Genomic DNA, 13,695 nt, shown 5'->3' on the forward strand with positions numbered 1-13,695 from the left:
TATCGTTTGTTAAACGACAGTCGTCTCTGCCATTTGCTTAAGTTTCCTCCTTCTCTGCCACATAACTCTCTCTTTCTTAAGCCAGTTATATCATATCTCTCTCCGCCTATCTGTCTCTCTTTCTCTCTCTCTCTCATTCTATCAGTCTCCCCCGCAGTCCGCGTCTCTCGACACGCTGTCGTTCTCCTTCTCCTGCTAACACACCGCTTGCGTATTTGTCGGTCGGTTGGTCTGGTCCCTTCTTTCTAGTGTGTTTGTGCTCAGTTAGCTCAGTATCGCATTATGCTACGGTCAGACTGCGTCGCAGGGTGCTGCAATTGTGTCGTGTCAGTGCCGCGCCAACCGAATCGTTTCGCTTCCCGCAGTGCACCCTCGATTGAATTTACCGGCGGGAATTCCTGCGGTGCGCACGGGCAGCCGCTGGCATGCGACTGGCGGGAAAATGGGAAAGACCGCCAGCAAACTGAAGTCGCGGAGAAGCCAAAGTCAGTGCGAATTTTCCTACACCACTCGCCACGTAGTACGTGGCATGTGGTCTCCCATTTGCGTACTCGTCGTTTGTTTCTTCAAGTTAGAATTTCTTCGAGTTCGCCGCCCTTTAATAGAAAATATCAACGGGCGGTGAACCTACGATACCTATCGCGCCGAGATTTCTTGCTTACGTAACGAGGTGCGTATTTGTAGACGGAAGAAAGCGGCTCATTCAAATTTCAACAAATATTCTCTACAAGTGTTGACCGTATCACTGAATTATTTTTAATAAATCATTTTTAATAAATCATTGGTGAAAATTATTAATGTGTCGTGTAATGTGTCGTTGATATGCTGTCGAGTTTCATGTGTGCTCATGTGTCCACTGGCAAGAGAAAGGCGATAGTGCACTTATCGGCATGCCCGCGGATCGCGTTGCAGAGACACGTGTGCGCTCCGCGCTTATAATCCTCTCGTTACCTGGACTCCGCATTCGTATAAATTCGTTACAATTGCCGAGGAAAACCACGTATTCATTACGTTCGTAAAGCGTAAATGTTACGTAAATCTCACGGGTAGTGACGAGCTCGAAAGAAATATCGGTCACCGCTGATGATTCGACACGTGTGACCGCATAAAAGCCAGCGTGATTACATAATTACTGTTTAAGTGATTATGTCCCTTCCGCAATAACTGGAAATGAATTGCAAATGATTATATAGGGTGATTCACTTCAATTTTAATGAAATTGTTTTGAAAACATGCAATTTTAAAAAACGCAATTTTAAAAATTTTTTCAAATAAAAGTCTAGAACGAGAAGTCCTTCTCTATATTACATAATTTTTATTTAGAATGTTTTTTTTTCGTAAAATTGCATATTTTCGAATATATTTGCCTGTTAAGATTCAAATAAATCACTCTTTATGTGTATATATACACACACACAGCTGTATTTTAAATAGTCATTGACCTGTTTTCACGAAGAACGAATATACAAATCTCGATACATTTATCGTCGACGCGAACTCAATCGTGTAATGTTTCAAATTGAAGTGGATTGAATTATCATTCTGAATCGAAGCTCAAAACTAATCCGAATAGAATCTGATATCTATCAGGAAGACTGATTGATCATGTTATGAACGATTTCCAGTCAGACGGATAAAAAAAAAACAGAGATTAAAGAAAAGAATTAGATAATTGTTTTCAATAATTTGCGCACTGAAATCTACATACAATAAATATATATAACTGATCACGCATCATATTTGCGTGCATGATGTCGTAAGACGTAAGATCGCGGTGAAAGTAGAACTTTTCGCTCTGTTCGAACGCGATGTGTAATTTACACGCCATTACATAAATCATATTCTATCCCTATCATTATTTTGAAAACCGTGAAAGAGAACGCGCATTTCTCGCAGTGCTGAAAGTCTCGACAAACGGCTCGTTTTGATTGTCTTTCTCTCCGTACGAACACGACTCGATTGAAATTCCTCTTGCGAAGTACGTGCGTGTAATTATACAACGACAAAGGAAACAGAGACCTTTTGGGCGCAAGTTACATTCAGGTAAATGTACTGTTTGATGAAAGTAAACGTTGACATTTAAAAACATACGCATGGCATTCTCACGTTCTTGTAATAACATTCTTTACTTGGAGTTAACTGTTTAACGAAAACATTATTTTTCATTTTCTAGTTTTTAACATTAAATATTTTTACACTAATCATCAAATTACCAATCTGTGTTAATCCATAATTCATTGAAAATTAAACAAATATATATATTTATATATTTATTTATTTTTCAAAAGACAATTATTTTTCTCACTACTTAAAAGTTGTTGACACATTTAATATTTTAAGAAATCGCTAAATTAATTAAAATTATAAAAATTAGCTTAAATCTTAAGCTTTGAATAGTTTGAAAATTTTGAAAAGACTAATCAGAGTTACTCCGAAATAAAATAAACTTTATTATCACAGTTATTTTCTAAAAAGAATATCTGATTTTCTCAGTGGAATAATTTCCAAGCAAGCTAAATGTGAGAGGTAAAGAGACGAATAGATTGTGAACGTTATCAAGCGGGCTCTGCATCAAGCGGTAAAATATTTAACTTGGTTTATCTCTACAACCGTCTGCGCTACCGTGCATGATTGAAGTACAGTATGGTCTGCAGAATTTCAAAGTTTTATTTTTTTATTAAATTATGAAACAATCTTTCATAAGTACATACATATATAACTAGACATTTCATTACTAATAAATTCTATTCCCATAATTCCTATTTTTTGAATTATTTTTATCTCTCTCGTTTCCGTGCAGCATTGTTGAAAACTAGCGTATGATAAAAATTAAATTAAAAACCATATGGTTTTAAAATCATAATTATTATATAGTAATTTCATAATTGTACGAAAATTAATAACTTAGCGGTGACAGAAGCTATGCTTGGATCGTTTCTCACTTTTGCGATCGATGGCGCCTCTCTCTAAACATTGCATCGATATCTCCGGTAAACAGGGACATTATCACCATCGGCAGGTATTATGTTCGCGAGGGATACGAACAAGAAGTAGGCAGAAAAACTATATATATATTATACTTATATATATAGACAGAGCGGGAACAAGCAGGTAGACGCAGCGAGCGCAAAGGTGAGAAAGAGATATAGGCTGGGTTTAGCGAGTACGGGAGAAAGAGAAAGGCGAACGACTTTATAAACCTGCATTCCTCTACTCCGCTTTTTCAAACGCGTGCAAGCCGCTGCATCGAGAGATCGGCTACAGTTGCGATGCATTCGAGTTCTACGCGAACCGTTTACGTGCGCACATCTTATAATGCATCTCTCAATGAAATTGCGATCGCAACCATCATCCACCGTCGTGCAAAATTGTACAACGTGATGTGCACACGATCAACAGAATGGAATTTATAGATTCCACAAAGTTAGGAAATGGCGCAAGTATATGTGAGTGCACGCCGGAACACAGTAATCTTCATTTTCACGTGTCACGTCAGCCAAAGATTTATAGCAGTGCGCGAATGGAAATATCAGCCGTGAAACGTTTTATCTATAAAATTACATTGGATACGATTTGTATATACTGAATTATATGCACAGCGATCGTAAATCAAAACACTATCAGTCTTGAGACGAAGATGACAATAAGTGAAATGATATCAATTAATACAAAAGGAATTAAACAAAAATGTATTATGCAAGCAAATATGCACCTCGTTCTAAGTCGCTTTGGAATTGCTTTCTTCTAATAATATGGATGCTTTCCAATTGTTTAACACATATTGACACGTACGTAGCACGACATTGTGCACGACTCAATTGAAACTAAATGTGCATTAATGTGTATCGTGCACAGTTTCGCGAATAAAGTTGAGTTTATTATTCAATATCATTCCTTAATATTTTTGAACGATAGTGATGGGTTTCGTGATAGTGATGGAAACTGAAGAGAGAATTATGTTCCATCTCTTCCGTGTTTTTTTTTCTTTTGTTTATAACCGCCGCGTTAGTAACTATTTAATTGTCATTAAGAAACACGAGCTTACACAGCTGACTGCTGATTATAACTCTTAAATACAGATGTGTAATATTGTATCGACGATTAATCAATTGGAATGGCAATTGGAACACAATTTGTGTCGCTGTATGCGCAAAAATATCTCGGGATATTGCAATTGGAAAGCATTGGATGGTAATCGGCATTATTAGCGTATTTATCGGTGCCATTAGTATCCGATAAATCTCGCTTCATTATTCATTCGTAAATTTATTGCAGTTCTAAATTTTGTCACACTATTTCATACCTACGGCTACATTGTATACGTCCGTTGATTGAATTCGAGAGGAACGATAACACTTTCACACGTAAATTTCTTTGCGGCACATTCAGGCATAGCATGGAGCTTTCGATTCCCATCTATGGGTACTCTGCAGAACCTAGGTACCAACAGCCGACGGCGCAAACGGAATGGTCTTGCTTCGTCGGACTCGTGTAAGGATCTTCGGCAGAAGAGACACACGATACACCTGCAACCGGAAGTAATCATTCAGAAAGAGCCGTGCTTGATCGTAACTCCGCCGTCACCTGAGAATCTCGTCGAGGATAACTCCAGGTTCGTATAAAATGTTTTAAATATTGTACATACTTATATATTGAAAGCATCTAAAGTAACGAAGACATTAAGGAAATGATGTGATCGACATCAGTAAATTTTAATTTTTTAAAACTTATACAAGAATGATTTCATTAAAGTAAATAGATACTGAAAATAATTTTGGTGGATCCATCAAAATAGTATAGAAAACTTAAGCAATGCTGCAAAAAGTTTTGATATCCTAACAATCAGTTTGAAAGTCCTACATAATTATTTTAATAATTCAACAAAATTATTTTCAGGCCTGTATCTAGCTAAATTTTTCTAGATACTTCAGCAAAGTCGTTCTTTCTGTATATAATTACATTCTGGATTATTAAATTTTGCTTACTTTTTTATCTTTGGATTTCCAAAGATAAAAGGATTAAAGAGTAATATAAAACATGCGAGACGAAAGCAGGCAGAATAAGAAACACGAATAAATGAAGGTGAATAAGGGATTAGGTATCGTACAAGGGACATGGCTTTTTGCTAAAGTCGAAGATCCAAAGTTATAGCTTATATGACTTAGCCTCTTTTGAGGGTATATCGAGATACCAGTATAGGAATATAATGGGTCTGGAGACTCTCGAACCGGTTTCTCTCGATCTCTACCTTCAGAATGACGTACCCCGTTCCTGTATATGACCGGCCAACAAATGCGGGAATTCCGTAACAGGAATATAAAACCGGGAAACTATAACCGAGTCACCTGTCATCGAGAAACGATCTCGGGCATCGTGACCTATCCGAGGGAAAAATGCGTGCGTCACTCCAAGTGTTACAGGATGATTGACAGATCAAAGAAACCTATCAATCATTCTCAAAACGTTCTCTCGTGATTAATCTCGGCGATTCATACGGGAATACATCCCTCTTTCCCGGGGAAAGAAAATAAAAAGTTTGAAACAACATTGTTCAGAGAACGGGAAACACATGCGTGAATACATTTTTTTCAGGTGGCTTTCGAGATAAATCCCAGTACAAATACGGCGGTCGTGCAGTGGCAGTAATCCTCGCGAATATTACATTTACATGCGAGATATGACACTGACATTGTAGCCCGCAGGAAGATTAGATAAATGATTTTGCAGCTGCTCTTCTCCAAATTGCAATTTTCACCGACCTACTAATCAAAATCGTTCTTTGTTTTACTTATTTTAATTACACTTGTTTTGTATCAAATTAATCTATGGGTCTTATTTATAATTTAATTGTTTACATATTCGTATATGCATATATATATTTTATTTATATCTCTTACTCATATATTATTTCATTGCATCTAATGATACGAAAATTTAATTATAATTTATACAACATAAAATTATATTATCAGGAAGATTGGACGCCAATTCTTAATTGGAAAGGCAAAATTTGAAATAAAAATGATACGAAACATTATACTTTAAATTAAATGTCATGTTCTTATACGAGCAAGTACAATATCGGCTCAGAACATCTCGATGATGCCACTTATCGAACGTTTCCGGATGACGCAAGCGCACCTTGGCCGTCGACTCCCTTCATATATATATATATATATACGCAGCCCCTTGTCCGAGGAGATCAATAACCCCCGTATCGACGGAATAACCCGGTCGGAAGCGATAAAAGCAATGCACTTTTACTCTGTCTTGCGTTACATTTTTCGATATAAGAAGATACGTAACGTGAGAAGCGTCCATCGTCGACACACATCTACTTCGATATCCATCATCTGTCAAAATCACTAGCTTTGATGAACGAGAAGAAGGGGCGAGTAGAGAGGGTAGAAACGAACGAGAGCGATAACATCGCAGTAGTGTACCATTTTAGGGGTTCAAAGGTGCATAGTAATCGCGATCATTGTCATCTGACGAATGTAAAATGTGACAGACTTTAACTCTTTTTTTCATTTATCCTTATATACGAATTAAAGCACAAAAAATTTAAACTGAATAATTGTAGTACGAAGTATTATAATTTACGTAAAAAAAAAAAAAAAAAAAAAAAAAAAAGAATAACTGCGCGTTTCAAGTCGTCCTATGATGATTTAATGGAGTTAACAGGCCATATATGTCGAGCTACTCTCACACTAACCAGCGGCATTATTTTCTACACGCTCGTTATCCGCGACGGCATGGCCCCTCATAGCGCGAGGCCAGCTCCGTCGGATTTAACCGCTGGTTAATCGCCGACAACATGTACGGACGAACAAAGAAGTCGACGGGAAGAAAATATTTTCCTCGGCACGCGTAACCAACCTTCTCTCTCTTTTTCTCTCCTATCTTTCGCTCTTTCCTTGCGATCTATTAATATCACTCGATGGTACCCCCGCGATACCCCTGTGAAAATACGATCCTGCTTGAGTCGCTGGTCAGTGGGGTGCGTGCGTGCGCGCGCGTAGTCTCTGAACTCGAGAGTCGCGGTCAAACTCTATCCACCCGTCCAAAGAGCCGCACGGAGCTCTTCTTCTGGACGAGAGAATCGAGATCTTTGAGAGAGAGAACCTCGCCTCGGAGGTCAAGCATGAAGCGCAGAGATGTGAACGACTGAAGGTCTCGTTCTGATCGCAGGACGCCGGAGGAAGACGACGACGCGAGGGTGGATCATCGTATCTATCCTCTAAGTGAACGAGAATTACCCTCAACGAAGATACCCGAAAATAGCAATAACCTGTCTCCACTGATGGTGAGTACTCAATCATATATGGGTCATATATGTTTATCATTGAAGATTGAGTTTTGTTCATTGCTTGGAGAAATTGAGTGACATTGGATTAATCAAATTCACTGGGATTTGTCTTCGTATAATCATGAATATTCATATGTGTACTGATTTGACTAGACTTAATTAATTCGACATCGTACATTGAATGTCGCGTATATTGTCTACCCTTTGTTGATTCTCTGAAATTCGGAGTCAATTCCTAAATTCGTCGATTTCTAAAATGTTAATGTTCCTCTTAATTAAAATATTAACGTTACATTCTAGAATTAAATCAATTTTTAATTAATTTTGAAATTACATGTATTTTAAAGTAAAACCTTCAAAATTAAATGAGAAATGATAATTTTAATTTCTTCTTTTTTTTTTCTTGAAGTTTGAAGTTTAAAAGGAACACACTATTTTCATATTTACAACTAAAAAATTGATAATTTGTTCATATAAATTTTGAATTGATAAAAATATGATAAAAATACATGCTGCACTGGAATATTTTATATGTCATCGGGCTCTCAGACATATTCGCGTAATCGATCAAACACACAGTAATTATGGGTTTAAGTTGAAGCGACATCGCCACCTTTTTTGTCGTACGATATATATAGGAAGCAATTAAATAGAACGATATACTCAAGTACAAGCCATGATGGGTTGTATGATAATCAAACTATTTGACGCGTTGATGACGAGTCGCAGATGATCGACGACAATGTGACGGGGAGCTCAAGGCTGCTCTTATTAAGCCAATCTTCGCTGGACCGCAGACTCCGGTCTCTAGCATTGATTGTTACAATTGTCTTACGCGGAACGTTCGCTGTCTCTCTTCTCTCATTCCAAGTAATTAATTAACGATATGAGAATAGAGTACCGACGTAATATATTCAAATCATTTACGACAATAATCATCATTCATAGTGTTAGAGAAAAGTTCATTGATAAAATCAAGTTTTTGATTGATATTAATGGATATTTTTTTGTAATTCAAATTGCATATCTGCGATGTCTCAATTTCTTTCTATTTAAAAGAAATGTACACGTTTAAAATGAAATATACAGCACAGCATAAATTCGAAATTAAATTAGAATTAACGAAATCCAGGTAAAAAATTCCAGGTATAAAAATTCCCCCTTTTATCGGTTTTAAAGGAGCCACCTGAGGAATCCACTCGCAAACTCTTGGAAAGAGAATTGCGACTTCTCGATCCTCGAGATCTACGATCGCATGCCTGGTACCATGGCAGTACGTTGCGTGGTGGTCGAAAAGGTGCGGAGGCGGAAGTATCGAATGACGGTGATTTTTTAGTGCGCGATTGCGCCTCCCAACCCGGCAATTATGTCCTAACTGTACGATGGAAAGGTCAACCGTTACATTTCGTCATCAATCGAGTAAGTTGCCATGATTAAATCGAGGAAGATTGCTTTAAAAATCCTAATCGCAATCTAATTGTTTGGATTACGAAACATATATTTTTCTTGTACAAAGAAATTAGAAATAAGTATGTTAGCGGTATCTTTAGTTTCTTTGAATATCATCACTCGTATTCATGTTGGATAAATTGATAAAATATGTTAGAAATTTTTCCTTTTTTAATTGTTTTTCATTAAATAGATAAACATAAATAATTTATTCAATATTTAAAATGCTTTACAAATAATTCAATTTTACAATAGATTTAAAAATAATCTAATTTTTCTTGGTAGGTCGTAATTCAGCCCGATACGGTTTATGAAAGGGCGCAGTATCAGTTCGAAGATGAAGCTTTCGATACGGTCGCCGATCTAATAACCTTCTACGTTGGCAGTGGTCGCCCGATTAGCCAAGCTAGCGGAGCTCGAATCATTACTCCAAAGCCCAGATCAGTGCCACTGACATGCGTTGCAGGGCCTACGAGTAATCAACACTGTTCTAGTCCTTCCTCCACCTCTCTGTCAACTGGTTCGCCACCTCGCCTACCCAGAAAACAACAGCGCAGCCATTCTTTGACCGCTCAACATCATACTCCAGATCAGCACGTTGCTCGAGACAGCAATCAACAAACAGGGCCGCAATTACCTATCCAATCCAGTACTTTACCACGAGTACCGCCAATTCAGAACCAACCGCCCTCTTGTTCTCTGTCGTTGGGTCGTCAGAAGATCACCCGGGTGATATCGGATCCAGCGTTGCAACAGCAACAGCAACAGTCACCAAGTTTGAATCTTCAAAACACCTTGAACACAGCGCCACCTAAACCTCCCAGAGTCCCCTACGTGCCAAATCATCAGCATCATCATCATCACCATCATCATCACCACCACCATCATCATCAAAGCTATCAAGCCTCCGGTAGCGACAGCGGAAACGGATCGGGAGACAGCGAGTTCGAGACTAATAATTCTGGCGGTGCCAGTAATCCCTCTTCTTCGGTGCCAATCAAGGGCGTAGTGATACGTAGTCATTATAACACCAGTAACGACGGTATCAATGGCAATAATAACAGCGAATACGAACTATCGGTAGAAGAACAATTGGTGGTAGCCGCACCATCTCTAGAAATTACCACTATGCTCGATATCGAAGGTTTTACGACATTGCTGTTACCAACCGGCGAACACAGACCTTTGGATCCAACAGCCCTGAGGGGAGTCTCAGGAATGTTATTGGATTCAGCACCAAGAGTGCTCGCCTCTCATCTCACGAGGCTCGATCTTGAAGTGGCACTTCAACCGGGACCAGGAAATAGAAGTGGATTAAGCGGTATCGAACTGGCGACCCTTCCTCACGGTAGACAAGCTAGAATGGACCTAATTGAGAGATCTGAATGCCTGAAACTATTGGTGGCGGTGACCGTGTTGGCTGGCGCTACAGCTATAGGTAAGTTTTGAAATTTTATTTTATTTTATTTTAATTAATTTTCAGCAATGATGAATATTTATAAAAATTATTAAGAAAAAAAATATATATTTGAAGTTTACACAAAATAAGTTAAATATATATAGTTATAAATATTAAAAAGAGAGCACTTAATTTTTCTTGCTTCTAAATGACGATTATTAATATCGTAGAAAGAGCAGCTACTATCAGTAAATGGATCAAAGTAGCAATCGACACTAAAACCGCGCTCGGCAATCTTTATGGCTTCTGTGGCGTAATGCTCGGTCTATGCTTACCGCAAATTCAGAGACTGGCCAATACATGGCACTTACTACGACAAAAACATACGGACGAAGCTTTCAGTTTCGAAGCGAAATTGAGACCTACTCTACGGGCTATGAACGAATGTACCAATCCGCAGGCGCCTAATACAACGTTGCCACATTTGCTACCGATTGCACTACTTGGTGAACGTAGTCCCGAAGATGTTTTAGGTAGTAAAAAATAATTATATACTAAAATTATTTGCAAAATAAGTAATCAGTGAATAAACAGAAGATATCCTTCGTTTGCACACTCATCTTATAATTGTTTTAAATACAGATATCTATATTTATTCGCGTATCTTTTTCGTCATTATTAATTGTTAATTTACTTTCTTTTTTTCTTTTAATACTATATCATTTTCTCATTCAACAAAATTTATTATAGGTACCGTAGCACCTTTCGGACTCACAGCAGCGATTCTTTCACCATGGGAAAATTCGGCATCTGATTGCGGTCTATCAATCGTCTGGTCGCATCTTGAGGCTGCTCGCAAGCTAGCCGATAGTTTGCCGCTTTTTCGCAGAAATGCGGAAATTGTCTTAGAAGGTTGCAGGAATGATGAATTACTATCGGACGCCTTTCGTACTGAATTTCACATCAAGTTCTTATGGGGCAGCCGCGGTGCTACTGTCGCTCCGGAAGAACGTCATTTGAAGTTTATTCAAGTCTTAGACGCAATGTACGACAAGTGTGCGGCGAGCGAAGTGGCCGCTTAAAAAATAAACCAAAGGATCTCAAAGATCTGAATAGAGAGAGTCTGGAAGAGGTAATTCTCTATATGAGAGTTTATCCTCTTCCTCGAAATGCGGGAAATATCACCGTTACGGATTTTTTTTTAGATTTTTATAGCTTCGAATGCGTCGGCTAACACGATACCACAAGAAATTAAAACATCCCATGCATTAATGAAGAGCCACCTTATTGCTACTATATATAATCCCAAATCGTAGAGCATGTCTCTAAAATATCGAATGTTCTTCCTAAACCTAATGCTTGTTTTGAGTCGTGTAAGCAACAGCATCCAAAGAATTGATCGAGAGACTTGATTGAAGCCTACATACGTATCGTCAACTGTACTTAACTTTAATTGACAATGTAATTCTATAATGTTATGTTGTAAGTGTTGTTCATATTTGTTCATACTTAATATACAGATTTAAAAAATTTCTCGTGATTTTCATCAAGGTACCTTCATTAATACTCTGAAATAGATTTATAAAATGTTACATTTGCAATATTTACGGATCCATTAACTAAAATTAAAATTTTAATTAAATTAAAATTAATAATTAATAGATTAAATTAATAATTAAAAAAATAATTAATAAAGTAGATTAAATTAATAATTAATAAAGCTTGAAGCTACACAAGTCATTATCTTAATTATATTGGGTCATCTAAAAAGTATCCGCGGTTTTTTGTCACTAGATGTGTGTTGATGGTCATATATCTAGTGACGAAGTACCGCGGATACTTTTTAGATGACCCAATATTAATTTACGAAATACAAATGAAAAATTCAAATTAAATTAATCTCACGCCAAAAAAATAATGTTTCTAAAAATAATTATTTACTCGCTCCAGATATTTAACTTAATTTTTATTATTTTTTACTTTATTCAAAAGAAAGATATTACTAAAATAGTTATAATTAAAATAGTACATAATATGTACTAAAATAGTACATAATTTCTCTCCTAAAAGTATATATAAACGTTTCTAACGTTTCATAAATAAGAATCTTCTAATTTTCGTTTTTAAATTATCCAAATAAATAAGAATAAATAGTTTATTCTACAAGTAACATATATAAAAATTAAAAAGTAATGAATTACTCACCGTTTTTTGTTGTCGCTCTGTGCCTTCCATGTGGGTCTTCTCTTTTTTCCTTTCCGCCAATTTTTCGTTGCAGTTTCTTTCATTCTTTATAACTCTTGACACTTTCAAAAACACAATTAATTATCACGAATATATTAATTACAAAAATACGATAATCGCGCGGCGTTTTCTGTGGCACTCATAATAATACATAACCGATGTAAAATCCTGCAAAATATTCGAAATATTAGGTCTGTTCATATTGAGTGCATTCAGTACTACAACTGCTCAGTGCGCTCTTGCATCTGATTGGAATATTCCGTTAGATCTAAAAGTAGCCCAAACAGGTATGGACCGTAACAAGAGCTCCTTAAAATATATATTACTGGAAGGAGCAGGGCTGAGAGAGAACATGACTAAAGCTCTAAATACCAAAGTAGCATAGGTCCTTCATTTTGGACCTACTAACCATACCCTATACTAATAATAAGCGTTTATTGGACTACAGACAACTAAATCGAAATGGCGGTCGAAATAGCCAATAGAAAGGCTGTCGGCATTTCGGCTTAGATAAAAGGAATGCAGTACTTTGATATCTAGAGCTTTAGACATGACGGCCCAAAACCTGTAACCGCAAAATGCTGCCGCGTACTACTCTGGCAAAGTGGACGTAAACTACATAGCAAATATCGATTTATCATTTCCAGCTTTGAAAAGTAGACGATGTACTCTAATGGCTTTTGCACACTGGACGCGAAAACGTTGGCCGCAGGGCAAAATGTGATGCGATAGCCAATAAGCTTACAGCTCCTAATTGTTCATTGGTTATCTCGTCTCACTTGCCGCGCGGCAAGTGTTTCTGTGTCCAGTGTGCAGGAACCATAAGAAAAGTAGCTATGTAGAAAAGCTCACTGAGCTTCGGCCGTAGCACCGAATGCACCCATGACACTCCAATATCTTCAATTTCTTTTCAACGCCAAAATATACATTTATTTTATTTTAAGTGTAAAAATTTCAAGCAACAACAGAGTATTGTCCCATGACAATTAGAATGTCAGAAAATGACTGAGAATTTCGAAAAAATAATAGAAACAATTAGATTAGCGCATTACACGAACGCGCAAAATTTAAATTATTTTGATTACTTTGTCGAGATTTTTTTCGAAATTTCAACTGTCATGGGAAAGTACTCTTATAAGAGTGATTAGAATTAGTTAGAGAAAAAAGACAGTCAAAATTACGATCGATATTCACAATTGGTTTTATTTTAAAATTATTTTAAGTAATATCTTAATAAATATTTTTTTAATTTTTATTTATATGCTATTATATTTTATGCTAATAATAAATAATA

At 36.9% G+C, this 13,695-nt stretch overlaps 1 protein-coding gene across 4 annotated transcripts; it reads left to right on the top strand.

Annotated features, from left to right (window-relative positions):
* Nucleotides 1–242: 242 nt before the first annotated feature.
* LOC105146807 (breast cancer anti-estrogen resistance protein 3 homolog) lies at nt 243–12,478 on the top strand. 4 transcript variants are annotated; one of them, XM_087414525.1, is made up of 7 exons: nt 243–670; nt 4,390–4,612; nt 7,192–7,306; nt 8,489–8,728; nt 9,044–10,196; nt 10,388–10,690; nt 10,908–12,478. In XM_087414525.1, exons 2-7 carry the CDS (start codon nt 4,419–4,421, stop codon nt 11,237–11,239), a joined length of 2,337 nt encoding a protein of 778 aa, XP_087270651.1. In that variant the 5' UTR covers nt 243–670; nt 4,390–4,418; the 3' UTR covers nt 11,240–12,478. The 4 variants fall into 4 exon arrangements, with proteins under 4 accessions (XP_087270651.1, XP_087270654.1, XP_011055637.1 ...); XM_087414528.1 differs by having other exon boundaries at nt 243–570; XM_011057335.2 differs by having other exon boundaries at nt 243–485.
* Nucleotides 12,479–13,695: the final 1,217 nt, after the last annotated feature.

This window comes from Acromyrmex echinatior, chromosome 1 (genome assembly GCF_024713525.1).
Source record: "Acromyrmex echinatior isolate Ae372 chromosome 1, ASM2471352v2, whole genome shotgun sequence".
NCBI lineage: Eukaryota > Metazoa > Arthropoda > Insecta > Hymenoptera > Formicidae > Acromyrmex > Acromyrmex echinatior.

Excerpts from the sequence above, each read along its gene's own strand:
- LOC105146807 (XM_011057335.2), top strand. The coding sequence starts at position 443 with ATGGGAAAGACCGCCAGCAAACTGAAGTCGCGGAGAAGCCAAA. Across the intron at positions 7,307-8,488 it reads ATAACCTGTCTCCACTGATG|GAGCCACCTGAGGAATCCAC; the intron begins GTGAGTACTCAA and ends TCGGTTTTAAAG. Across the intron at positions 10,691-10,907 it reads TAGTCCCGAAGATGTTTTAG|GTACCGTAGCACCTTTCGGA; the intron begins GTAGTAAAAAAT and ends AATTTATTATAG.